The following is a 27,770-nucleotide window of genomic DNA, read 5'->3' as shown; positions in this document are numbered from 1 at the left end:
ACCGGTTGGTGGCAACGTCATGGCGCGTCTGCTGCTGGCGCTGCGGGGCCTGCCCTTGCTGGAGGCGGCTGGGCGGCCGGTCCGGGGTTGCGCCGGGTCGGGCGGCGGAGACGCAGGTAGGTAGATCTTCAGTCGCCGCCGCCTGGTGGCTTTCGGTTTCACTGCCCAGGCTGACCCGGTGGTAGCCTCCGGTGAGGCCCTGAGAGCCCGTTCCCCCGCGGCCCGCTGCCCCCTGCCGCGGGAGTTGTCGAGCACCGCGGTGGGTAAACTCGGTGTATTGGGGGGCGGAGGGGGGAGCATTGATCCTTGTGAGGATCGAATTCTCTCCCATGCCGGCACACAGTTCGTTTATCTGTTATACTGGCCAGGGACCCAGTGGCGGCCAACAGCTGGACCTCGCGCGCCCTCTCCTGAGCCGAGGTTAGTCATTTGCCTTGCATGGCCCATTTCCGCGGACTGCCAGCAGCCTCCTGTCCTGCGTGAGCAGCCAACCGGCCCACAGCAGTCTTGGTGCCTGCTGTGGCGCTCTATCCGGTTGTTGTGTGGATCTATGACCTGAGAAGTGTGTGCTGATCAGTCTTATGTTCCCACAGTCATTGTTACTGGCTGAGAGAGTGAGGGTGGAATGGTAAGCGCCTCCCCCTCATATTTGGGGCATTTTTTACACCTTACGGAGGAGGCAGTAGGAATCATTGAGGAGTCTCAAGTGTAATTCTGTTTCATTTCGTGCCCCTGTGGTTTAGCACTGGGCAGCTGCTCTCCTGACCTCCTTTCTAGCCCAGTTTTATATCTTACGGTGCTGATGGGTGTCAATTCATTTGGAAGTCATTTTAGACCCTTGCTGGTTTAAAATTTTAGTGTTCAATAAATAAATGCCCTGCTACTGTGAAACATTAACTGATGTCTCAGCCAGACCCTGTTGCGAGTCTACTGAGCTGGATGGAACTGGTCCTTATAGCCTGGTGATGTTAGTGGAAACTTCAAGGAACTTGGTGCTGAAAAAAAAAAAAAAAAACAAAAACAAAAAAACAAAAAACAAACAAACAAAAAACAAAAACAAAAGCAAAACAAAAAAACAAAAAAACAAAAAAACAAACAAAAAAAACCCCAGCCTGATGAATAGCGCTGGGAGCTGAGAGTCTTCAGCCATATTAAATTTGTCCAGACACTAGTATAGAGCAGGGGTTGTGTGACTAACCAGACAGCCTCTCCTGGGAGTTTATTCTACGGAAATAATTCAAAAGAAGAACAAAGCTGTATGTGCAAAGTCCTTAGGAACGGCGTTCCTCTCAGTATGGGAAACTGGCCTCGCTCCAATCAGTTAAGGTATACTTAAGTAAAGCATGAAGGTGCAGGTCAACAGCCCATATCCATTAAGAATGACAAGCAGGTGATCGTCAGTGGGTGTGAGTTCCAGTCCCAGCTCCCCATCCCATAAAGGTAAACGGCTTTGATGTGTGAGTGAAGGCATCCATAACAAATACTACGGGGGGGGAGCATAAACAATTCATATTTCCTACAATTTGGGAGGCTGAGAGGTTAAAGATCAAGGAGAGAGGTTTGGCTGAGAGATGCCCAGTTCCCTGTGTGTTCCTACAGCGTGGCTGCAGTGGCAGTGGAGACAGACACTTGCAGGGCTTGCTCCTTTCCTTTCTCCCCTTTTGTGTGCCCTGACCCCTCCTCTGCTATAGGAGATGAAGCCTAGGGCCTAGCACATGCTCCCGCTCTTCCAATATCTTTGGTAAGAAGCTCATCCTGGGAACTGGAGTGATGGTTCGGCAGTGAGTCCTGCTCTTGCGGAGGACCTGCACACAGTACACACACATCAGGGGCTCCCATCCATTTATAACTCCAGTTGGGTATGTGTGTGTGGGGGGGGCTAATGTCCTCTTCTGGCTTTTACTGGCACCTACATACATGACATACATTCCCACAGACATGCACACATCAACATAAATAATAAACAAATAAAAATGAATACATCTAAAAGAAACCAACCTCCAAGGCTGCAGTAGGAAGACAAAAGGAAGCCTAGTACAGACATGGCCTGCCCTCCTCCCCCAGGCAGGTTTAGTCATCATTTGAGTCTGTCTTTTCTTATTTGTGAGTTGAAGTGCTTGACCGATTATAAACTCCTTTCAATGTTGAGCAATGGAAATGTTTATTATCCGAATTAGTCTTTTGTCCTGGCTGGGCATGATTTGTTTTGTTTTGTTGCCGTTTTGATTACTGTTAAATTGACACAGCTAGAGTTATGTGAGAAGTGGAACTTCAATTGGAGAAACACCATTAGACTACCTGCGGGCGAATCTGTAAGGGTATTTTCATGCTTGATGATGGAGGTGGGGGGGGGGCAACTCATTCCTGACCAGGTGGCCCTGGGATGTGAAGGAAAAGCAAGCTGAGTAAGCCATGAAGAGCAAGCCTGTAAGCTGCGTTTCTCTACCACCTCTGCATCAGGGCTGCCTCCAGTTTCCTGCACTGAGTTCCCCATCCTGATTCTCCTCAGTGATGGAGTGCAACCTGAGAGGTGGGAGATGAAATACGCCCCTTACTCCCAAGCTTTGGGTCAGGGTGTTTTATTACCGCAATACAAACCCTAACTAGGACAGCTTTCTGCCATCTTAAAAGGCATTCTACCCATCTTGTTCTTGATGCTTTGGGAACACGTGTCCCTATAAAAAGGATAAGATGTATGTCAGGGTGAGCAGGAGAAAGGGGAACAAAATATGGATAGAAACCCTGAGGCACAGTAATAGTTAAAAGTGGAGCATGAAGTGTCAGGTCAAGCCAGCCTAGGTGGGTGTGAGGCATCTTGACCTTCCCAAGACCTTATCTCAAACCAAACAGACAATAGAGTAGAGCAGATCACAGATTTACTTTGGGGGTGTATACATACAATAGGGATCGCTGTGCAAGAAAATGTTTAAAGTGCAGACCTCTGTAACAGACAAAACTGAAGATACCTTGAGGGGGCAGAGGTGGGAGGAGCTCTGAGTTCAAGATCAGCCTGGTCTAGAAAGCGAGTGAAGGACAGCCAAGGCTACACAGAGAAACCCTGTGTGTGTGTGCGGGGGGAGGGGGGGAACAAACACACACACACACACACACACACACACACACACACACACACTAAGAATAACAACAGCCAAACCCAAATAGCTAGGGAGAGACGCTTATTAACTCCTTCCTCAAAGACCATCTCTACCCAGTCCCTCTTTGCCCCCAGCTGGTCCTGATGGAAACAGCATGTGGCCCATCTGCACCACTCTTGGGCACATACCTAGAGGGTTCCGAGTCCTGCTTCAGAAATAGTTTATTGCTGCATGATTCACAGTAGCTAAGACCCCGAACCAGCCTAGATGTCCAGCAAGTCAGGAAAGTATGGTGCTGTTGCTGAGTGGATGAACACACACACAAAAAAGACCACCAGACTCAAATTCAGATAATAATTAAGCAATTTATTAAAACTGCTAGCAGGGCCACAGGCTTTAATCCATGTCAGAGACACGCTGCCCATAGGTAGGGGAAGGAAACCTTCAGCTGTTAAAGGTGAAACATCATAAGAATTCCTTGAGTATCTGCAAAAACAAGTTACAAAGCCAAAACCAGGACTCAATCCTATCATAACATAAAGATGGTCACTGCTGCACATTTTTGAGTTGGTGGTAGGGGCGGGTTCAAGGAGTCAGGGTTGTCAGAAATTTATCTTTTAGGAACTTGAGACAGAGACAAATGGTTCTTAGGTGTCAAAATGGATGCCTATCATGGACCAGAATTTCTTAGCCGTTGCAGGACATACAGGCAAGCGAGTTGCTTCAGCTCTAAAGAAAATGAAATCATGGTATTTGCAAGCAAATCAATGGGACGTGAAATCATTTATTATAGCATCCCAGACCAGGAAAGGCAGACACTTCACATTTCCTCTTTTATGCCACACTCCTCTAGTTTAGTCATGTATTTTTAATTTGTGTTAAGATATAGGTCATAAAAGTAGAAGAGAGATGTGGAGCTGAGGAGAGGTCTTAAAAGAAAATCAGGGGAAGGGTAACAGAGCATGTGTGCAAGGAAAAGGAGGGTAGTGGAGTGGCGGGAGCAGGGAGAGGGGGGTGGAGGAGAATGAAAGAAGCGCAGCAACAAAAACAGCATACGTATGGAGAGCCATAATGAAATCCATTACTCTGACTGCTTTTTTTTTTTTTTTTTTTTTTAGTTTTTTTTTTTCCTTTTCTTTTTTTTTTTTTTTTAATTACAAAAAAGAAACTGGACATGAAAAGCTTTTTCAAAGTCACATGACTAACCAGCAGATCCCAGAAGGGTCAGGAAATGTAAGACTGATGGACCCTACTGCGAAGGGGGATATTATGTGCTACATGAGAAAAACTAAACCAATAAAGACTTGAAAGTTTTAAAAGCAGAAATGGGAGGAAGAATCCATTTTCAGCTGCGTGGTGGTGGTGGCACACCCATCTCAGCACTAGGGAGGCAGAGGCAGGTGGTTCTCAGTGAATTCGAGGACAGCCTGGTCTACAGAGTGAGTTTCAGGGCTACAAGAGAAACTCTGTCTTAAAAAAAGAAGGAAAAAAGAAAGAAAGAAAGAAAAGAAGGAAGGAAGGAAGGAAGAAAGGAAGGAAGAAAGAAAAAAAAGTGCATTTTCACTGTGAGGTGCCTGGGGAGAATTTGTTTGGTAGTATTTCCTATTGGAGCCACCTCTTGGGGGAGGGGCAGTCTGTGCCCCAGGAGGACCAGAGATCACTGGCTCTCTATTCACTGCTTGTTTCTTGTTAATGAAATGGGGGAGGCTTGCCGTGTCTGTGCCTTCTGCTTCTTGGGAAGAATGAAGTCACAGCTGGGAGAAAGAGCTGGCATTATTCCCCCGGGTGATAGTGAAAACCAAAACTGGGGCAGGGCAACTCTTTATGTTAATCAAACAAATGCCTTACTTAACAATGCAGGGTCTCTTACACGGTCCAAGCTCTCTCTGAGCAAGGCTGACTGGCAGAAGAAACTGACACCTGAGCAGTTCTACGTCACCAGAGAGAAGGGAACCGAAGCGGTAAGCGGACAACCTCACTGTTCTCATAAGAAGTCCCGAGGGAGGGAGGGCAGAGTAGAGATGCCTGAAGGCCCTCACATATGTACGACACTCTGGAGGGCCTCCAGCCAGCAGTCTCTCCGTCAGGCCATCGGTTTCCACCCCTTCACACAAACCAGAATCCTCTTTTCATCCTTCTCCAAGCTCCACCGCCCTGTCCCTGCTGACCAGGCTAACACTCTCAATCCACCTGGCTCTACTACTTCTCTCTCCCTCCCCAAAGGGGCCTTTTGAGAACCTCCCAGCCCAGACTCACTCAGAAGCTTACCATTGCTCTCAAAGAAAAAGCACAGCATTTAAATGTTAACCGGGTCCTCCCAGCAGTGGTCCCTACTTGCCCTCCACCCTCAGATGCAGCCATGTTGTCTCTGGCTCCCTGCATTAGGGCCTAGATGTCCACTCAAAAGTAATTGTTCTGTTTTCTTCCCTTTAAAGCCCTTGTATCAGGGTTGGAAAGATGGCTCGGAGGCTAAGAGCACTGGCTGCTTCTCCAGAGGTCCTGAGTTCAACTCCCAGCAACCACATGGTGGCTCAGAACCATCTATAATGTGATCTGATGCCCTCATCTGGCCTGCAGGTGTACATGCAAGGAGAGCACTCATAAACAAAATAAATAAATAAAATCTTAAACTTGGGTTCCTTTCTCTCAGCCATTTGCCCTCATAATTAATTCATACCTTCTTTTTAGGATTTACTATATGTGCATGTGTATGGATGTATATAATGTGTATGTGCATCTATATGCACACATACACATACATACATACACACACATACACATACATACACACACACATACATACACACACATACATACACACACACATACACATACATACACATACATACACACACATATACACATACATATATATGTACATACACACACACACACGTGTGTGTGTGTGTGTGTGTGTGTGTGTGTGTGTGTGCAACATGTGTGTGGGTGCCCTCAGAGTCCTGAGACGGCATGGAAATCTCCTGGAGCTGGAATTACAGACTATCGTGAGTTGCCACTGATGTGGGTTCTTGGAACCGAACTTAGGTCCTCTGGACGAGCAAGCAAATGCTCTTAACAGCTGAGCTATGTCTCCAATCACCCCCAGACCACATTTTCATTCATTCATTCATTCATTCATTCATTCATTCATTCATTCAGTATTCTGCCTGCATGTGTGCCTGCTACCAGAAGAGGACACAAGGATCTCATTATAGATGCTTGTGAGCCACCATGTGGTTGCTGGGAATTGAACTCTGAGCCATCTCTTCAGCCCCTTAGACCATATTTTTAACTCAGCCTAAATCACTTTACCCTGGAGCCTTTTTTTCTACCCAAGCCTAGGTTGTGTCTTTCCCCATAGCAGCGCCTCCATGTTCTGTTTCCTGGTACCTGCTATGGTACCTGGCAGAGAAGTTGGCAGGTGTTGCGTGTCAGAGGCTGAAATCCCCAACTGCACGGGACAGTCTCGGCTTCCATTCATTTCCTCAGACAACAGCATTGTACTGGCACCGTAGCTCACAATTAGTGGTCTCAGGCACAAATGCAGCCACTGCAGTTCGACTATTGAGCTGTTCCTGTGAGATGCTTTCCTTTTTCCCCCCTCCCTTTTTTCTTTTATTTTAAATTCTTCTCTCATGTATTACAGTCTGACTGCAGTTTTCCCCTGCCTTCCTTACCCCAAACCTTTCCCCCCAACTTCTCCTCTTTCCTCGATCCACCCCCACTCTGCTTCCCTTCAGAAAAGAACAGGCCTCTCAGGGACACCAACAAAACACGGCAGAACAACCCACAATAAGACCAAGCACATGCCATCACATAAAAGTTTGAACAAGGCAACCTAGTAGGAAGAAAAGGGACCCACAAATGAGCAAGAGGGTCAGGGACAGTCCACGTCAGCACACAGAGAGGGGGGGGGACAGAGAAATAGATGAAAAGATATACATAGATATTCAGATGATAGATAGACACATATGTAGATAGGTAGGCAAATATACGTGTTGACGCTTTCCTTTTTAAGTAGACCCCATGAACAGGCCCCAGTATAGTGGCTCTTCAGTGTTGTGTCCAATGTATTTGCCTATTGGTACTCAGGCAAAGTGTAGGTAGCTTTGGACATGGTCACTGGCTTAGTTTCTCTGATGCCACAGTCACCAGACAGGCTGGCCGGTCCTTACAGATTCTTGTGAAAGTGTTTTGAAGTTATATTTTCATTCAACTTCCTGTAATGGGAGTGAGACTATTTCTCATTGTTGTTGACAGCATGGGGGAACCAAGTATGATGCTCTGAGCAACTGTAATCCCAGAATGTTCTAAGCCTGATTCTTCTCAGGTAAATAGCCAAGCTGGTTTTGGTGTGGCTGGAGACAGTATGCCAGATGTTTAGGAGAATAAATCCATGGGCTTCTGAAACGGATGGTACCATATCCTTTATACTTGGCCCTTTTTACAAGAGGAGCATTGAAAGAGGGATAAACCTGTCTTTTTAGGATCCTAAGTGTGGGATCGGAACGGTCTTGTGAAAGGACAGGTGAGGTTAATCCACTAGAAGACCAACCGCCTTGTGCGGGAGCTTGATTGTTGCCAGCTGAAAAGATCCTGTGAACAAACTCTGGGAGGAGATATATAAATGGAGGCAGGGCCTTTGGAGACTTTGGATAGTTTTGGCTGTTCATCGCTCCACTTCAAGACACTCCTAGAGAGAACCACTCGAGGGAAGGCTTCGGGGCTCCAGCTCCTGCTGAGGTTCCAGGTTCTGGTTACTCCAGGTTCCAGCAGAAGAAATCCTGCTGATTATGCCAGGAGAATCGTTCCTCAGAACTGACATCCTAACAGTTTTGTTATTCTTTAATCCTCTTTTCCTATTGTTTTGGTTAGTCGGGTTATAAGTGACGTACGCTTGGTTAGTAAGTTGTAATAAAATATCTTGGTTAAGAAATTGAGCCTACAGAGCATCATTCATCATTTTAACTAATTTATAAACCCCTTCCCATTGCTCTGGCTCCACATTCAAGTTTTTAGAGCTGTGCAGAGCTGTAAGCATCAGCCAGCTTCGTTAGTCTAAGGGAAGGGACACTCCCAAAGCCTCCTGGTTGGAGACTCCTAATTAAAGTTCAGGTGTGTGTGTGTGTGTGTGTGTGTTTCCAGGTAGTAGTGGTATGTTAGTAGTGCTTGCAGCCACTGAAAGAATTTTAACCCTGGCTGAGTAATAACCAAGGGTGAGTCAGGTGTCTTCAGAAGAGGAGTTTCTCCGGTCCTTCTCTGCCCTCCTCCGGATCTGATCTACATGCTTTGAGCCCCGGGAGGAGGACCAGCCCTGAGGTTTCTCACTGAGGCTACTGAAGACACCCTGAGCTCAGAAAGCAGTCAGGACCCAGCAGCCTCTGCGTGAGGCAACCTACACGCATGTGCCTTCCTGGTGGCTACGGCCTCACCAAAGGTGATGTCGTTCTTTTCCCACAGGCCTCATTGTGTCCTCACGGCCACCAGCCCAGTGGCTCCTCACCTCCTTTTGTTAGTTTTCATCGGCCATGACCCATCCTCTTGGAATAGTTGTGTATGAGATCACCTGCAGCCATCTCTTTCCAATATGTCCTCTGCCTCCAGCACTAACAAAATTAAAGAAGAGGGGACTGCCAGTGGTCCAGACAGACCTCAAATCTCAGGGCAGGGGGTGTCTAGAATTTCATTCTGCCTCTGCTCTGTTCCCTTCCCCTGTGCAAGCAGGCATTTTAATTCTGGCTTCTGAATCATCCCTCCTCCCCTTTCCCCCTCCTTTCCTCCCTTCCCCCCCTCCCTCCCTCCTTTCTTTTTCAGTTCCCTGTTGGAGCAGCAGCACCACCCATGCCTGAGTTAATGATCAGCATCCCCTAACCTCTTCTCTCTTGTTCCTGATCTCTCTTTGCCCTTCCGGTCATTTTGTGTGTGTGTGTGTGTGTGTGTGTGTGTGTGTGTGTGTGTGTGTGTGTATGGTTGTTTTCTGTCTCTCCTCCTCCTTTCTCTCTTTCTCTCTTTCCCTCAGACTGGCAGTAGGCACCACCCCTCCAATCAGGAGCACATCCAATGAACAAGTTTGCAGTGACCCTCTCTCCAACCCCACGTTCAGCAGGGCCACATATACGTTCCTTATCACCGTATGCTCACAGCCTAGCATGACCTGGCCTCTCCTGACTGCCCAGTGCTGTCATTATCTGAATGTCCTCCCTCTCTGAAGCAGTTTGCATCTCCATCTGCTCAACTCTCACCCATTCTTTAAAAGCTGAACTCAGTAGTGATTGGTGTTTTTCCATAATCGGCACCTATCAGCCATTTTACTAATGCAAATTATAATGATACCCTGCTTCCAAGTAAGGGCCCTGCCTGTGTTAGTCTCTCTCACGGCTGTCATCACAAAGTGTGACTGTCTACTCACAGTTCCTTGTCATCGGGGCAGTACAAAAACTTTGGTTTTAATTTGGGGAAGATAACTAACTTTTGAGTTAATTTTTCCCTTTTGCAACATTGGCACCCAGTCTAGCACCAATTATCAGTAAATTATCAGCAAATTATCAGTAAATACTAGAACAAGCAGTTACAATAAAAGCTGAATTTGTTCCTAATATATGAAAGGGCTTGGACTACATCAAGGAGTCAATGCGGAGACATTAGAAGTCAGGCGGGGCAGAGCAAGGAGACGCCATGGCAGGATGTGGTTGCAGTAATCAGCCCTGTCCATTTGGATTATGCATTTTCTTACTGTTATAGCAACTCCCTGGCTCTTATAACAATGAATTTATATCTTGCATTTTGTAGGCTGCCTGATTTCTATGGCCAGGGCTTTCTAATGAGCGTTCATGACAAGGGTGTCCACAATGCTCATGTCAGGAGTCACAGAAGGAACAGCTCACTAGACTTCTGTGGCTAACTGTATTATCACATTATTTATTTACTTGCTTTTCAGGTAATAAGGTCTGGCTGTGTAGTTCAGGCCGGTCTTGAACTCATGATCCTCCTGCCTCAGCCTCCCCAGTGCTATTGCTATGGCCATGTGCCACCAAGCCAGACTTTAAGTTTAGAGCTTTTGAAGGGAGACAGCACCCAAGTGTGCTCATCTGGCAGACCTAGTAGGTGGCTTTGAACATGTTTCCCAAGAAGCTTTTCTCTTTTTAAATGCAGTTAGGACTATGGGGAATTTTTGAGTTGGTAAATCTGCAGAGACAGAAAAGCGTATTCCTTGGCAGCTCAGGCAGCCTTCTATTCTTTGAGTCCTGTCACCTGTGTGGTCATGTAATGCTTGCCACGATAACATGGCTTTTACAGTTAGCGTGTACAAACTCTCTTTTTTAATTTTGTTGTCTGAGGAGATGATAAGGGAATTTGACAAAAGGTTTTAAAGATTATTTGTGTGTGTGTGTGTGTGTGTGTGTGTGTGTGTGTGTGTGTGAGAGAGAGAGAGAGAAAGAGAGAGAGAGAGAGATATGTGTGTAGCACATGTGTGTGCACACGTGGAAGGGGAGGATTGGGGGGAGGGTTCCTGCATGAATTTATGTGCACCATGTGTATGCAGGTGCCCAAGGAGGCCAGAAGAGGGCGTCAGATGTGAACTGTATTCATTCGGAGCTTTAGTTCTCCTGGAAAACCTACAGTCTTTTAACTCCTGTGGATGCAGCACTTTCATCTACATGATAACCAGGGGCCCTGGCCCATCATTTAACACTGGCTGACTCCACATGGTGTTGACACCACACGATGTGTTAAAGGCACAGCCTCAAATTCGATGCTTTTGATGTATTTATGTTTTCCCTCCCTTTCTCTTGCTCCCTCCCTCACCCTCTCCCTGCCCCCATCCCATCAGGGATCTATCTCAGGGTCTGAGCATGCAAGGGAAGTACTCCACCACTAAGCTGCACTGCCAGCCCTTTGTATTCCACCTTTAATTAGAGAGTTCAAAGTGTCTTAGACAGGTGCTTAGACGCCTGTTGTTTTAGCTCTTTTGAAATGAGAGAGTGAAATCTTCCAGGCTGGCTGAGGATGGGACGGGTGCTCATGGCTTTCCTGGGAACTTTGATGGTCTTGGATGAAAGGTGGTACATAAACACAAAGCATTATTAATGTCACAATTTGAATATTTGGTGTGATAAAGGCCAGGCTGTAAAGAAGCTTGCCAGCTGCTTCCTTAACTGGCTGCAGTTTTTCTCTGCTGATACTTGCACTTTGTCAAATTAGTATAATTCCTTGATTGAGACTTTATTGTTTATGTTTCGTTGGTTATTTATTTCTTGATAGTGGTGGAGATTGAACCTAAGGCCTCACACACACTAAGCAAACACTTAAGCTCTGAGCCAGCCACACCCTCAGCTTCAGTCTTGGGTTTAGACTCGCTCTATCACCCCATAGTCATTTCTTTCTTCTTTACTTTCAGCCTTTCAGTGGGATATATCTGAACAACAAAGAGACAGGGATGTACCACTGTGTATGCTGTGATAGCCCACTCTTCAGGTAAGATCTGGAATCTTAGATACATAAATGCTCTTGAAGTATCTTAATTTTGGTGCTGAAGACTAAACACAAGGACCTCCTGTATGCTACCACTGAGATGCACCAGCCCTCAGGGAACCATTAACTGCCTTTGTCCTCGGTTATTACTGCTGGGAGGAGAGCTGTTCATGGACAATATTTATCTGTCTTGCTTTTTTCTGACATTTAATGCAGCTGACAAAGCTTCTCAGCCAATGTTCTTCCTTTATGTATCTCTAAGAGAGAGAAAACAAAATTCTGATGGGGACTTCATGATAAAGCCATTAGAATTTTTTAGAGGGAAAAGTATTTAAAGAAATCAAAACCCTAATAGTATTTGCTTGGCCATATGATTAAAACTATACCTCTCCCAGGGAAAATGGGTTTATAATTTAATTTAGCAAGGCAGACTTTTATGAGGCCTGATGCCCCACAGTGCTTGACAGAAGCGAGCACCGTGCCCTCTTCTACGTAGCTAAAAGTAAATTTAATTGTCCCTTGATTTCAAAGCCTCTTTTAAGTCAATCAGCATCTAAAATCTTTCAACAAAGGCTTTTTTTTTTTTTTTGTTTAGATATGCAGGAAATAGTCTTTTTAAAAAAGTAGATTCAAGGAAGAAGAAAGAAAACATCTTTGAAGTCTTGTTTTTCAGAACTTCAAAGATGTTTTCCTTTCTTTTGCATCAACCTTAAATTGGTTTAGAATAAAATATAAATCAAGCCAGCTCTGCGAATCTTCCATTAGGCAGAGCCTCGTTCTGTCCTTTGGGCTTTCAGCAGCCTGGCTTTTTGGCCAGCCGGCTGCTAATGCGAACTACATTAGGAAACCAGACCTTCCGCAAGGACAGGCGTGATTAGGATTGATTTTCCTTTATGCTCAGGAGGCCAGGCTGCGGCCCAGACACATGGGTGCTGCAGAGAAACTGTTTGGAGGGGCCCACTGTCATCCACCTGCCCAGGAGCGCTGGGAAGACCAGAACACAGACTTCTGGGTTCTCAAGCGGTTTCTTTGTTTTGTTTTTGTTTATTTTTAATTTATTTTATTTTTAATTGTATGTATATCCATGTGTGTGTGTGTGTGTGTGTGTGTGTGTGTGTGTGTGTGTGTGTGTGTGCAGCTGGAGTTAAGGCTATTGTAACTGTCTGACATAGATACTGCCAACCAAACTGTGTCTTCTGCAAGAACATCACCCGCTTTCAGCCACTGAGCCATCTTTGCATCCCTGACATCAAGAGCCCTGAGGCCTTTTCTCCACTAGCAAGCAGCCAGTTCTGCAGCAGATGCAGGCTAGGGGCACCCTCTCTCTTAGTTCAGGACTGACCCTGTTTACTTGGAGACAGAGGCAGATTGCACAGGTGGCCGGCTCAGGCCCCACATCCTATACTCTACTTCCGATGTGAGGCATACTCTCCTGGTTGTGACCTGTGCTCCTGACCGAGCAGCTCTCAGTCAGGCTTTCCACGCTCCCCTGTGTTCCCTGCTTCTCCTCAGTAGCACTCAGAACTCAGGGAGGCAATCATGTTGACCAGTTTACTGGAAGGGTGTCACTATTATGAAAGATACAATTGAAGAGATAAATAGAATGAGTGTGAGGGAAGGGTACTGGGTTCCATGCCCTCTCTGGGAAAGTTCTCTAGAAACTTCCATGTGGTCAGTTACCCAGAAAGTCACCAGACCCTGTTCTTTTGGGTCTTATGGAGACTTCATTCCAAAACTGTGGCCATGAGTTCTCAGCTCCCTTTCCTATATGTTGGGGGCGGGACAGAAAATCCCAGCACTCTAGTCATGCTTTGGTGACAAGTCCCTATCCTGCATCTAACTACGGGCTGCTACCCATCAGTTAGGGTACTATACTACAGAAAGATACTGTCCTTTTGAAGATTATACAAATTTTAGGAGTTGTATGTGCCGGAAAGTGGCAGAAAGAACCAAACATGTAGCATACAGAATTGCAGTGTTAAAAACGCGAGACTCAGGTTTCAGAACAATTAGTTCTCTCTTCCCCATCATCTCCGTCAAGACATTAGGAGGACCAGCTTGCTTTCAGCTGGAGGGACTTGTAGATGTAAGACAAAATTCTTACTATGTAGCTGCTGGACAGGAGTCTTGTTTTATCAGCTTGGAAGATGAGAAATCATCCTGGTGAGAATGCATTTCTAATGTCTAATGACCAAGGTTCTGTTGACTCAGCTGGTGTCTTGGTTTCTGTGTATCTCTAGAGCAGGCCTTCCCACCAGCCAATGCCCCTTTCCCCTCACCACACAGGCTCAGCTACTGCACAGAAAAACAGGGGAGCAAGCCGGGCACGGTGGCACACGCCTGTAATCCCAGCACTCAGGGAGGCACAGGCAGGTGGATCTCTTGAGTTCAAGGCCAGTCTGGTCTACAAAGTGACTCCAGGATAGCCAAGGCTACACAGAGAAACCCTGTCTCGAAAACAAACAAAAAATAAAGAAACAAAGACAGGAGCAGGGAGAGCAGAGTGAAGCCATCAGAGCTTGCTGTGGTGAAGGACAGGCTCTTCCTCTAGAGAGATCTCTACAGAAGCTCCAGAGTACAGCCAGGGCTGCTGACAAGCTGCCACTGTTAAGATTACAGTTTTAGCAAATTTAAGCTTAAGGGCCACATGTGGCCAGTGGCTATTGTATTAGCATAGTTCAAATTAAGATGTTTATGTGACCAACCTTAAGTCACAGTGAAACAGCCCAAATCCATAGTCAGTATTCTGGACGCCTGTTTACCAAGCACTTAGTTCACTGAGCTGGCAGTTGTTCATGAACCTATGTTATTTCAGTCATTTCAGTTTTTAATGTAGCTTCCTTTTTTTAAAAGAACTTTTGAGGTTTTGCTCCATTTTCTTGCTGATGAATAAAATAAAAATATATCCACCTAGCTTCCTCTTATCATAATAACCACAAGAGCTAATCATTTATAAATAAGAAGGTTATTTGGGCTCACAACCTTGGAGGTTCTCTCTCTCTCTCTCTCTCTCTCTCTCTCTCTCTCTCTCTCTCTCTCTCTCTCTCTCTCTCTCTCTCTCTCTCTCTCTCTCTCTCTCTCAGCAAAGGGGAGGCAGACGAAAGAGGCAGGCTTCCACAATCCCCCTCAGAGCCATGCTCCCACGTGACCTGAAGACCTTGCTCCTGGCCTCCATCTTTTGACATTTCCACTCTTGCCTTCAACAAGGCAAGCCTTCAACAGGTGGGCTTTGGAGGAGCCTTTAACACCCAAATCAAACCACCTCTGGCTATCATTCTCGCTCTGGAACACACATTGTGAAGAGATTTCCTTTATAAGAGGGTGGTAGTGGCTGTCTAGGTGTCTGTTTCAGTTCCATTGTTGGGTAACTTGGAGTAAGTTTCTTAATGTCACTCTGCCTTGGTTTTCTCATTTACCTATAAAATGAGACTACAAGGCCCCCAGTTCTGTAAAATGAGAATACAAGGTACCCCGTTCAAAGGGCTTTTGGGAGAGTTAACTGCCTTATGAGCTAACAGATTAACACAGCATAGCAAGGCGTAACACCTACTGAGCACTCAGGACACACCAACAATAGTGTATTCTTAGAGAGAAACCCTTACCATTCAGACAGATAGTGTCAGGAGTATGTCTTGTTTTCTCGCTCATATTACCTCTTTATTTCTAGTCTCAAGGTTCTTTTATAGGAAGCAGGGATACAAAAATGCCGTTCCTGCAAATGTTTGAGTAGAGTCAGAATGAAGTGAAAGCTTTGCCAACGAAAACCGAATCTTAGAGAAATTAGGAGATAAATTCAGGAACCCTGGCTTCTTCAGCTGCCACCTGCAGGCTGGTGGTCATACTGTGCACTCTCTGGGATGCGCTCACCCCTACTGTGTGCTGACTTAAGCTCCTTAGGGCCTGGGTTTCTCCACAAAGCCTTCTTGAAAAAATATACTGTATTTGACTTTGTTTTCTCTTCCAAGTTCCTGTTATTGTGTCAGCACACAGTTCAGCGTGTAAGTGCTTCCTATTGGCCCAGACATTTTTATTTAGTGAAGGAGATAAAGCTGATAGGCTGGTTGAGTGCCTTGGGCCAGTTCTTTTATTTATTTATTTATTTATTTTTATTCACATACTTAAAGGGTTGAACTGTGTGGCCTGGTTAGCTATTTAGTGTTGATTTGATCCGACCTAAGAGCCATGTGGCAAGAAGGAGCTTTAATTGCTTACATCAGACACGTTTGTGATGATGATTGATGTGGGAGGACCCAGCCCACTGTCGTCTGGCTAGTAGCAACCGTGGGCAGGTGGTCCTGGGTCACAGAAGAATGGATTGTGAGCACAGAGAAACCAAGAGGTGAGCAGCGTTTCTTCCTCCATGGTTCTGACCCCGGATTCCTTCCACGACAGATTGTGACCTGGGAGTTGTAAGATGAAATAAATCCTTTTACTCCCTGTGTTGCTTTTTGTCAGAGAATTTTATCACAGCAACAGAAGAGCCAGCTAGAGCACTATGTCTCTTAGGAAGACATGTTGCAGCCTTTGTCTCCAGGAGCTGCGACCTTAGGTGCAAAGAGGGCCACTGAAGACAGATTTCAGAACAATCAAGTTACACCAAAATTAGATGTTCCTTTGATCCAATGGCAACTGGTGTTCTGATAAGAGGAAGGGAAGTAGGACCACAGAGGGGACTGCCACATGACAATGACACAAGGGCTGGAGCAGCGCCAAGTTTTGCCAGCCACTTCCAGAAGCCGGGCAGAGGAACAGAGCGCTTCCTAGGGTCTAGGGGACATGGCTCTGTTGAGATCTTGATTTTGGACTTTCAGCCTTCAAAACTAGAAGAGCATTCCAACCACTTCACTCTAATTCCCTAACGACACCCTAGGAGGCTAACGTGACGTGACTCACTTGCCTTCGCACCTTCCCTGGGCCTGAGCATCCCCACAATGTCGATGCCACCCAAAAATGTCGAAGCCCATGTGGCTATGTATGTGACAGAGGTCATTGGCTTTTCTGAACTCTTATCTTTTTAGAAAATATTTTTTTTTAACTTTCTATATATTTAAAAAAATTCTCTGTATGTGTATTTGTGTGAGCACCTTAGTACAGGACTCACTCACAGAGACCAGATGTTGGGGTTTGTGATGTGTATTATTATGCTAATTACTAGCTCCCAAGATCTAGTTGCTGCCCAGACAGCACATTCTCACGTATACCTCTCCTTGTTGTGTAAAACTTGTCTGAGAAATTATTCCTGTTTGATGAATAAAAAGCCCATACCTGGGCAGGGCCGGAGGAAGGTAGGCGTGGCGAAGGTTCCAGGGACCTGGGAACAGGAGGATCTTGGGAAGGAGCTGACAGGTATGAAAGAGGAAGGAAACAGCAGAGCAGCCAAGATGCAGTAGTGTGCAGAGGACTGCATGGCTGGGTAGGCGGTGCAGGTGGAGGAAAATGGCTCAGATAGTGAACATTAGCAAGTATTTTGCAATCATAGATGGGAGGTAGGCCAAGTACAACCTATTAGAGCAGATGCCATGATATGGGGGCCTGGGAGGTAAAGATAGCTTAGGAGCTACTACTATCTGCCGTGCCCCAGGTAAAATAAGGCTGTTCTAAAACCTATCAGGTATCTGTGTCTTTATTGATTAGGATAGCAGGTTAGATACCACCAGAAAAATTATAGGCCTAATAATAAACATTATTAGGCCATACCATTAAATTGACAGCAACGTAATGGTGCCCAACATTGGGTGCTATTTGTTTTGGTTAATATAAAATAAGGCTAATAATAAACATTCGCCATGTTTTATATTAACCACAACAACCAGAAGAATGTGCCCAACCCCTTGGAGTTACTGCTGGTTCTGTGCTTCTCAGTATAGGTGGTCTGAGAGAGAAGTATGTGTTTTGGCTGCTGAGCCATCTGTCCAGCCACTTGGACACTTGCCCCAAGCACTGGGTTCAGTACAACGCAAGCTGTCAGCTTGCAATGAGGAGCTGTATGTGTCCATGCAACGGATGTGGAAATTGGTGCTTGGAGTCTGTGAGGAACTTGCTCAGCATCCTTGTGTCCGTTTCCATTGTGTTAATGAGACAGAACACCTGATTTGGGTTGCATTATTGAGAAGTTTATTTTGGGCCAGGCCTCAGGAAGCTGTGAAGTCCGAAGGGATGGTGCCAGCCACATCCTCTTGGGTTCCAGTGAGGGCTTGGTGCTATTTCAAAACAGTGAGAAGGCCAAAGGGCGAGCAAGCACTTGGGAATGAACAAAACCTTTGTAGCCCTGTTTTACCAACCAACCAACTCTCTTGTTAGCTAATTCGGGCCTGGGAGAATTTCACTATCTTCTCCTTAGACCCAGTGCCTCTCGGCACTGCCACATAGCAATAAACTTTCACCCTTAATTGAAACTGTATCCAGACCCCAGGTGTCACCCCTCTAGTAAGTGCTGGTGCTGAGCTCATGTGCCACAGGAACTGGAAGTGTGTCAGCACTAAAGGCACCACCTACCAAACTGTTGGCTGTGTCCACTCTGACTTTCAGCAGACATCAGTGGCCTTCTCGCCTCATGTGAGGAACCGAGGCCTGGAAAGCTTAGCTGGCTTACCCAGGATTCCATAGCTACCAGCCTCACACTAGGCCACACTTTATTATCCAAGTCTCTGTAAGCCACATAGACGATGCTTTTAACCTTAGCGTCTTTACCTTCTGCTGGCAGCCTTTTGGATCTCAGGCCGTGGGTCCCTAGTAAGACACTACCAAACTCTAAAAGGTACATCTGTCCACGAGCTCCCTTTCCAGAGCCTGGTCCCCAGCCATGTCTGGCAAAGCTCTGCCTGTCCCTCTCATGGCAGTGAGTGGTACCTATCTGTGGTGCACTGCTGCCTCCACTAGTCTGAGAACTGAGGTGAGGGTTGCCAAGCCAACAACACTTTCAAGCATGCCACCGCTCTCCTACAGAGCCTGCTCTCTCCCACAAGCTGCCTCTGGAAGGGTTTATTAAATTGTATTGTTGCCGGGAGTGGTGGGGCACATCTGCAATCCCAATGACCAGGAAGCTGAGGCAGGAGGATCTAGATTTTGAATTACCAGACTGGGTTACAGAGTGAGACCTTATCTAAAAAAAAAAAAAAAAAAAAAAAAAACTATTTCAAGATTATGTGTTTTATGGTCATAAGTCTTAAAAATAAGAACATTTGGAAGCCTGATATAAATATATATATATTTTTTTCACCCTGATGTCCTGCATGTCTTAAGTAACAAAGTAATATTGTTTAAAACCTCATGTCAGAAATGAATGGGAGTGTTTGTACAGTTGCATTTAGAATTATCACTGATTAACCACTGCTTGTGCTGTTGCTTGTGGGGTGAGGGCTGTGGAATATCTTGAAATGAGGAGAAAATAATCATGGGAGAACAAACCCAAAAGCAAATGCAAAAAAAGAAGAAGAAAAGAAAGAAAGAAAGAGAGAGAGAAAGAAAGAAAGAAAGGCACAAAAGCTCTCTCAGAGTATATGGTCCAGAGTGGCTTCAGTTTGTGAGGTGGAGCCGTGTAACCTGCTAATCAATTAAAGATGTGCTTTGGGCTTTCCAGTTTGCCTTAATACTGACACTGTTGGTCTTAGATGATATATCTTGGCCTTATATTACTTGGTAAAATCTCTAAGTTTTTGCCAATTCCATCAGTAAAGGTTTATTGTTTCCCATAAAGCCCATATGACTTTTTATTAGCCTTAGATTCATTTGTCGATTTAGGAAAGGCTTTATTGCATCCATTACTCGCTATCAAAATCCCTTTAATGGTTAGTAGTGCATATGATGCTGGGGTGGGGAGAGGGTAAAGGGTACTTAGAATACTGTTTCCTAAGGGGAAGTACTTAGGTAAATTGTTCTCTCAGTCTTTCTCCCCCTTCCTCCCTCCCTCCCTCCCTCCCTCCCTCCTTCCCTCCCTTCTTTCTTCTCCCACATGGTAAATTGTTCTCTTTCTCTTTTGCCTCCATGTTAGAGCACCATATCAGACACTATTCTAAACATACCATGTACCAAAACACCTCAGTAATTTTTTCCCCCCTAACAACCTTGTGATGCCATCTTGGCACTGTTGCCCCAAACAACATAAGTTGGTGGCATCGGAGGATCAAGTAACGCCTTAAGGACACAGAGTGTGGCTTCACACCAAGACCGTTTGGAAGTCAAGCTATCATTTCAGAGATTTTTTTTTTTCAAAAAGAAACCCCGGGGCTTCTTGGGATATTTCTAGGGGAGCAGTGAGGTGCTAAAGCTTGAAGGCCACACCTTCTGCGTGCTAAGTGACCCTCTGCCATCGTGCCATGCCCCACCCAGCCCCCTCTTCATAATATAGTTGAGTTAGAACAATCTCGAGGCAGAGTGAAAGCAGAGACACAGATAGGGTTTGTTTTTTTAAATAGAGAATGAAAATATTTGGGGAATAACACAACCCTTCTCCTAAAGTGCCTGGTTCAATTTAGAAAATATGATTGTCACAAAAATATTCTGTTAACATATAAAGAATTTATTATTTCTTGTTGTTGGTTTTTGTTTTTGTTTTTGTTTTTAAACAGGGTTTCTCTGTGTAGCCCTGGCTGTTCTGGAACTCACTTTGTAGACCAGGAAGGACTCTTACAAAGGGATCAACTTGCCTCTGCCTTCTGAGTGCTGGGATTAAAGGTGTGCGCCACTACTACCTGGCAAGAATTTGTTAATTTTAAAAATCAGTATAAATCAGGCATGGTGACTTGTGCCTGTGTCCCAGCACTAGAAAAGATGAGGCAGGGAGATTATGAGCTCAAGGCCATCTTGGGTTACATAATGCAACTATCTAAAAAAAGAGAGAGAGAGAGAGAGAGAGAGAGAAAAAGAAAAGAAGAGAAAAGAAAAAGAAAAAAGAGAAAAGAAAGAAAGGACTGTAGTACACATTTTAAAATTCCAAGTCATGTTTCTAACTTGCTAAATGTTGTTATTTGTAACCTATACTGAAGTATTCAGGGACCCTTAATACTTTGGGGGCACAGAGGAGTCCTGAGTCCAAACTGTTTGAGCTCCTGTCACCTGGCCACATTTCTGATGAGGCTGCGTGTTCGGCAGAGTTAGGGCTTTGATTCTTTCCAGCTCATTTCTTGTCTGTTCAGCTTTAGGCAAGGCTTACCTTCAAATCTTTTCTTTCTTAGGTAGCTATGCCATTTATAATTTTATTTATTTTCCTGATGTTGTTTACAGTCACTTTCCTGTATGAGTTCTAAGATGGTGAAACTTTAAATCTCCTTTTCGAGATGATGCTGGGAGTCAAACCCAGGACCTTGTGTGGGCCAGGCAAATGCTCTGCCACTGAGCTACAGGCTTGTCTCGAGGTTGAGGTGTTCTAGAATCAGGTCTCCAGTAGTCCTCTTGCCGCCTCCCTTCAGCCCCTTGGCTCACTCCAGCAATTAGCATCCTTCCTCCTCAGGAAACTACCCCCAGCATCAGGCTTTCTCCATGATTACCGGGAGTGCCAGGCTAATTGACTGATGACAGTAATCCTGATGAGTGCTCACAAGCACCTACCACATGCCTCAGCCGAGGGCCCACCTGGCTCCACAGAGCAGTCTCTTGACCTCCTCAAAGGATCCCTGCAGGGAAGGTGCTGCTGTGCCCAGTGAGGAGACTGAGTGGCTTGCCCACCTTCACTCTTCTACCTGGCATGCAGAGCTCTCCTTCTCCAGAACTGGCAGCCTGTGTTCCTATACTAGAAGCTTCCATTGCTACAAACGGCTACTGTTTCCCATCTTACACTGATGAGCCTCCTCACGCAGACCTCACCCACCACTGTTCTTCCTTTTGGATTTCTTCCTTTTCTGCCTTTGGAGTACATGGACTTGATCTGTGGTTCCTCATATGCAAATGAGTCCACATGGCCTTAGTCTGTTTAGCTCTTTTAGGCCAGTTATAGAGAAAGAAGCCATTGGCATTCAGGGAACAAGACTTCATTTCACTATGGCCAGACAATATGCTGCACAGCAAAGGGAATGCAGGAGTACTTCCCTGGCACTGACTATTCATGAAGCCCGGCTTGGGATCTGGCGGAAGGAATGGGAGTCAGGTCCTGCTCAGAACAAAGGGATGGGGCCTAAGAAGCTCCTGTTAAGCCAACACCCAACGGTCTAATGGCTGCAGGTCTGCGTGTCTTTGAACAAACACTGTAGGTCTGCACTGTCTTCTAACGCTGTGGGTCTGCACTGGCTTCTAACACTGTGGGTCTGCACTGTCTTCTAACGCTGTGGCTCTGCATTGTCTCCCACAGCTCTGAGAAGAAGTACTGTTCCGGCACGGGCTGGCCTTCGTTTTCTGAGGCTTATGGCACAGCAGGCTCAGATGAAAGTCACACAGGAATCCTGAGACGTCTGGACTCTTCCTTAGGGTGTGCTCGCACGGAGGTGGTCTGCAAGCAGGTGATGTTTGGTTTTGCTTTGTTTCCTCTGAAAGGAAAGAGCTGTCCTTTCCTGGGTGCCTCTCTTGCTCTTCCATGGGGTACTTTGTCATCAAAATGCACTGGACTCGAACCCACACTTGTGATGCCTCTCTCCCATCCCACCAGGCACTGAAGATGAAGGTGGCGTCTCTCCACCTCCTTCCTGCTTGGAAGCATGCCACCAACAGGCAGAGACTCCTTCTGGGAGCCTGGAGGGAGGAGGAGTTCAGATCAATCCAGAAAACTTGGCTTTGAATTTCATTGTTGTTGCTGTTGTTGTTATGAGTATTATTATTATTGTGTGTGTGCATGTGCACACACAGCATCATGGCAACATGTGAGGAGGTAGGCGGACAGCTCTCAGGAGTCAGTTTTCTCCTTCTATCATGAGTTCTTGAGGTTAACTCGGGTTTCAGGCTTGTAGCTCAAGTGCTTTTTTTATCTGCCGAGTCGTCTTGCCAGCCCAAGGAAAATTCACTTTTATATTCTTCGGCGCTCACGTTTTCCTGAGGCATGAGTTTTACAAGACGACAAAGCTAGCAAATGAAAAGGGCTAAGTTTTGTCTGCAGGAAGAAAGGCTCACCCCGGGCTGGAGAGGCGGCTCAGAGGTTAAGAGGTTAAGACTGCTCTTCCAGAGGTCTTGAATTCAATTCCCAGCAAGCACATGGTGGCTCACAACCATCTATAATGTGATCTAATACCCTCTTCTGGCCTGCAGGCCTACATGCAGGCAGAGCACTGTATAAATAATACATAAATAAAAATTGCTTAAAAGAACATAAACTCTTAATTGTAAAAAAAAGAAAGAAAAGAACAGCTCTCCCAGATTGTATTAATGCTTACCCGCCTTGTGTGTGTTTGCCTTCATAATGGCTCCTTTAGTATTATTCCCATTTGATGGATGAGCAAGTCAAGGCCTCAGTTTAACCATGTGCCCGCATGGTCCCTGGGGGAAGTATATCCATTTGTCCATTTTTGAACCAAATTTTCATGAAAAAGACCCTGTTTCCTAGCTGCCAGGCTCTGGAGTATGGTGGGCCACGTGGGGCTGTTTTCCTGGAGAGTGACAAAAGTGCTGTCTCTCTCCTGCAGTGCGAAGCGCACCTTGGCCATGTGTTTCCTGATGGACCCAAGCCCACTGGCCAAAGGTTTTGCATCAACAGTGTGGCCCTGAAATTCAAACCAAGCAAGCAGTGAGCGTCTCCTGGAGGCTCGTGCTCAGCCCGTCCTCGTGGAACCTCAGTAATTCAGACGGATGCCTCGCTTTATTTCCTGTTGCTGTAGGTGAAGGTCGTGACTGGCAGCAGGGGAGCTAAGGCTTCTTAGTCACCTAAAACCAGCTCGACCTGCCCCCCACCACCTGGGCTGTGGAATTTCAGCTGGCTGCCACAGCTTTGGGTGGGACCACAGGGTGGGGCCCCTGCAGGCTTTCCTCAGGTTGTGGGCTGACGAGGGTCCCCAAAGCACCGCACCTGAAGGGAACTAGAATTGTCCAGTCAGTTACTTCCATCATAGATGTGCACAGGTGAGAGGTCAAGGGAGAGAGAGGAAGGCAAGGGATGTGAGATCCCAGTACAGAAGAGGAGGAAGGGAAACACACCCAGTGATGGGTGACACCTGTGGCTTCTCATCAAAAGTTTCACTGGCTCAACTTTACAACTCACAAGGGGGGTCCGTGTGAGTTGAGTCGACTTCCATGATTACGAATAACACTCTCTTGGTATCCTTTGCTCCAACAGTAAACTTCAAAATATTCAAATACAAAAACAAGACTGGTGTTTACTCTTTGTCTCAGTCTGTTAATTTGCTGTTTTATGAACATGACTCTAAATCAAAATGCCAAAAAAAAAAAAAAAAAAAAAAGACATAGCAATTGGACACACCAGTACAATAACCACACAGATGTTTTACAAATGGGGAATCTTGGATTATTTGTTAGGAAAAGTATTTAGATCGTTCTTTTTGTGTTGCTGGAAACTTAGTTGCCCCATTTTCTTCTTACCAATCTGTTGTATGTTATTTGACATTTCATTCACTATCTATCCTCATGCACTTCTTTTGGCTTCTAAAAGAACGTGAACGAGAACGCAGATTCTAAAAGACTGCTAACCCAGATGCTATTACCATTGCTTTTGCTACCATTGCCACGTAACTTGACTTTATATGCACAGGGTACCATTGCCACGTAACTTGACTTGACTTTACATACACGTGTTACCAATGCCATGTAACTTGAGTTTTTACCCATGCTGTGAAGGACTAACCTCAGAGCCAAGATGGTGATCTTGGAACGTACAGTTGTGCCCACGTGGAGCAGGTCATCCCTCCTGGAATGATCCCAGAGGAGTGGGGAGGCTCAGGAGGGTCACCTGAGTGCCTCTCCCTCCCTGTTGTATATCTAAACTGCACATGGCTGATGGGGGGGGGGGAAGAGGGGGCGGAGTTCCAGGTCACAGGAGGGGAGGGAGTGCTCCATCCACACTGCTGTGGAAGCCATGGTCCCCGCCAGGTAAAAACTTCTTGGTGAAGCTTTTGAGGGAGGAATGCATATGCCTCTGGAGGTGGCATCTCTCCTATGCTCTGTAAGGATGCCCAGAATAAATTTTGGTATATCATTGAGACCTTAGGAGAAGGGCTAGATGTTGTTTTTTCGTCTCTGGAAAGGAATTTTAGCAACAATATATTTTAAATTATAGTTGTTCAGTATTTGGAAAGATGTGGCCACTCATATGCCTTGGGGTACACACGGAGGTCAGAGGTCAACATGCTGGCATTGGTTCTCTCCCTTTGCCATGTGGCTCTGGGGAATTGAAGATGGGTCCTCAGGCTTGGCAGCAAGTGACTTTTCATCATGTGTCTTAGTGCTCTGCTGCTGTGAAGAGATGCCGTGACCACCGCAACTCTTATAAAAGGAAGCATTTCACTGGGGCTGGCTTACAGTTTCATTGGCTTCGTCCATTATCATCATGGTGGTGAACATGGCAGAACAGAGGCAGACGTGGTGCTAGAGAGGCAGCTGAGAGTTCTGCATCCGGATCCGAAGACAGCGGGAAGAGAGAAGCAGCTGAGAGTTCTATATCTGGATCCATAGGCAGCAGGAAGAGAGAGACATTGGGCCTGGCTTATGCACTGGCAACCCGGAAGCCCACTCTGAGTGACACACTTCCTCAGACAAGGCCACACCTATTCCAACAAGGCCACAAGTCCAAATCCTTTCAAATAGCGCCACTCCCTCTGAGCCTGTGAGGGCCATTTTTATTCAAGCCACCAAATCATATAACACTCTGATTATTATCAATATGTAAGATTAATTTATAAATTTACACTTATAACTTTAATGTATATTGGCCTACATATTTCCCCTGCTTATTCCTCTTTCTTTAAATTCCATGCCTTTTACTCTTCACGTGTTTGTGTGTGTGTGGGTGGGTGGTATACATGTGTATGATACATCTGCTCACACGTGTGTGCAGAGCCAGAGGGACATCCCGTGTCCAGCTCTAGCATCTCCTCCTTATTCCCCTGAAGCAGAGTCTCTCCCTGAACCTGCAGCTAGGATTGCATTCAACAAGCCACAGCGGTTGCTCCCTGTCTTTCCCACACAACATCCAGATTACAGATGTATATATGGCCACACACAGCTTTTAATATGGTTGCTGAGATCTGAGCTCAGGGCCTCCTGCTGGGCAGCTAGTGCTCCTATCCACCGAGTCCAGGATTGCCAAGGCTACACAGAGAAACCCTATCTCAAAAAACCAAAAGAAGAAGGAGGAGTAGGAAGAGGTAGAGGAGGAGGAAGAGGAGGAGGAAGAGGAGGAGGAAGAGGAAGAGAAGAAGAAGAAAAGAAGAAGGAGGAGGAGGAGGAGATCCCAATGGCTGCGGGTCTTACTGTAACCATGCCACATGCGGTCACTGGTCAGTGACCTCAAGATTCTTAATCTGTCCCAAGGTGACATTCCAAAGTGTTCCATTAGACACTTCAGGACTCCAGGGCATGGACTCTTTAGTGGCCAATGTTACTTGTTCAAAGTGACAGATTTCATTTTGACATTTTCACACATGCACATAATATACTTCGGTCATATTTCGTCCCTTCTTTCACCCTCCTTGTCTTCTCTCCTTTCACAGCTAGCTCCATCCCGTTTCTAACAGTCTTCCCAAAGACCATGTTTTTAAGAGTGCAAAGGTGAGGGAAATCTACAAAGAATAAGTGGCCGACAAGCTCATGCTACTTCTTCCCTCTCTCGAGACTTCTGCCTGCCTTAAAGCCCACTCTGAGTTCTCCAGCCCTGTTCTCAGGAGCAGGAGGGATGTGGCCTGGACAAAGAATTAGGTACTAGCAGCCCCACTACTTCCTGGCCCGTGCTCCCCTCATCTTCATCTTCTAGAATATCCTACTTCCTTCTAGAGCTGGGTGGTGACAGGTTTGTGTCTGTGAAGCTATCCCAGATATGGTCCTGGTCTTAGCATCTAACCCTTCATCCTCTTCCCTCGGAGTCAGGAACAAAAGAATTATTCATGCTGCCTTTCGATGCTGATTATGGGGTGTAGGGGCTGGCGAGAGAGGAGAAGGAGAGGGGGTATTTCCAGTAATGGGAGTATTTGGCTGATTGGTAACTGTTTACAGACGTATGTCTTTCGACGGTATACCCCTTGAAATCATTTTCTTTGTAAATGTTAAAAGCCACAAGAAAAAAACCAACAACCCTGATTACCCTTCTTTGTATTTCAATCAGCAGCATGTCAGCAGCTGAATGGACTGTAATTCCTTCACTGTGCCTGTCAAGGAGAACATTTAGGCCACGTTTTTAAAAATATCCTGGTAGGGGTCTTGAGAACAATTAGCAATTAAAATAATCTATTTCCTACATTTTGCAATATAAACACGGCTGCGTGATTGATTTCACAGGCGCGGGCGCGCTTCTCTGCCCGGAGCATCCTGTTCGCTTTCCCCAGCTCTCAGACTCATCGGCGGCGGCGCCTTAAGTATTTGCAAGGCAGCTCTCAGCCGTTCATTAGTGCCTCATTAACTTTAGAATACATCGTGATGCCTTCTCCAGAGAACGTGCTTCTCTGAGCATGGCCCCTTAGCTCAGGACTGGCGGCTCAGCAAGAAGCCCCCTGGCCAGAGAGAATAGCGGCTGAAGAGCTGGAGTGCCTAGGCGAATGCCCGCCGCGTCACTCTTTCCACAGCTGTGACCTGAGAGGAGTAATTTAAAAGTGGGAAGGTTTGTTTGGGCCCGTGGTTTCAGAGGTTACTGCCAAAGGTAGGCAATTCCGTGGTTTCTGAGCCAGCATCGAGGCAGAAGACCACAGAAGCCTCCTAGCAGGTAGGAACTGGGTTAGGCAGTTTGTGTTTGGGGAAAAGCAAGACATTGCGTTTTCGAGATCAGTTCAGAAATGGGTCTGATTTCGTTGAGATGTATGGACTTGGTGAGAAGAACGGTGTTCTCAAGGCTACGGTTAGATCCAAGACTGAGTACAGCTTTGGAAAAGGAGATGAGTTTGTGCCGGCTCCTCTCCTGCTTCCCTTGGATAACCTCCTGTCGGTGGGCCTAACACTTGGGTATCAATGGGGCAGAAAGAGAATCTTACTGGTACTGAGAAGATCGATCCTTCCAGTCGGCATCCAGGCAACTCACTCATTTTCTTCTCTCATTCTTTTCTCCGCAGAGCATCCCACAAACATAAGAGCAGGGAAATGAAAGCAATGAGGCTGAGGTGGCATCGGGCCGAGGAGCGTGAACAGCAA

General features: G+C 46.1%; 1 protein-coding gene across 1 annotated transcript; it reads left to right on the top strand.

The window, feature by feature from the left end:
• On the top strand, positions 1-27,749 carry Msrb2 (methionine sulfoxide reductase B2). Its single transcript, XM_051151270.1, has 6 exons — positions 1-116; positions 4,956-5,056; positions 11,494-11,570; positions 21,850-21,997; positions 23,111-23,260; positions 27,692-27,749. Exons 1-5 carry the CDS (start codon positions 20-22, stop codon positions 23,213-23,215), a joined length of 528 nt encoding a protein of 175 aa, XP_051007227.1. The 5' UTR covers positions 1-19; the 3' UTR covers positions 23,216-23,260; positions 27,692-27,749.
• Positions 27,750-27,770: the final 21 nt, after the last annotated feature.

This window comes from Acomys russatus, chromosome 9, assembly GCF_903995435.1.
Source record: "Acomys russatus chromosome 9, mAcoRus1.1, whole genome shotgun sequence".
Classification (NCBI taxonomy): Eukaryota; Metazoa; Chordata; class Mammalia; order Rodentia; family Muridae; genus Acomys; species Acomys russatus.
This window is presented reverse-complemented; position numbering and strand designations above follow the sequence as displayed.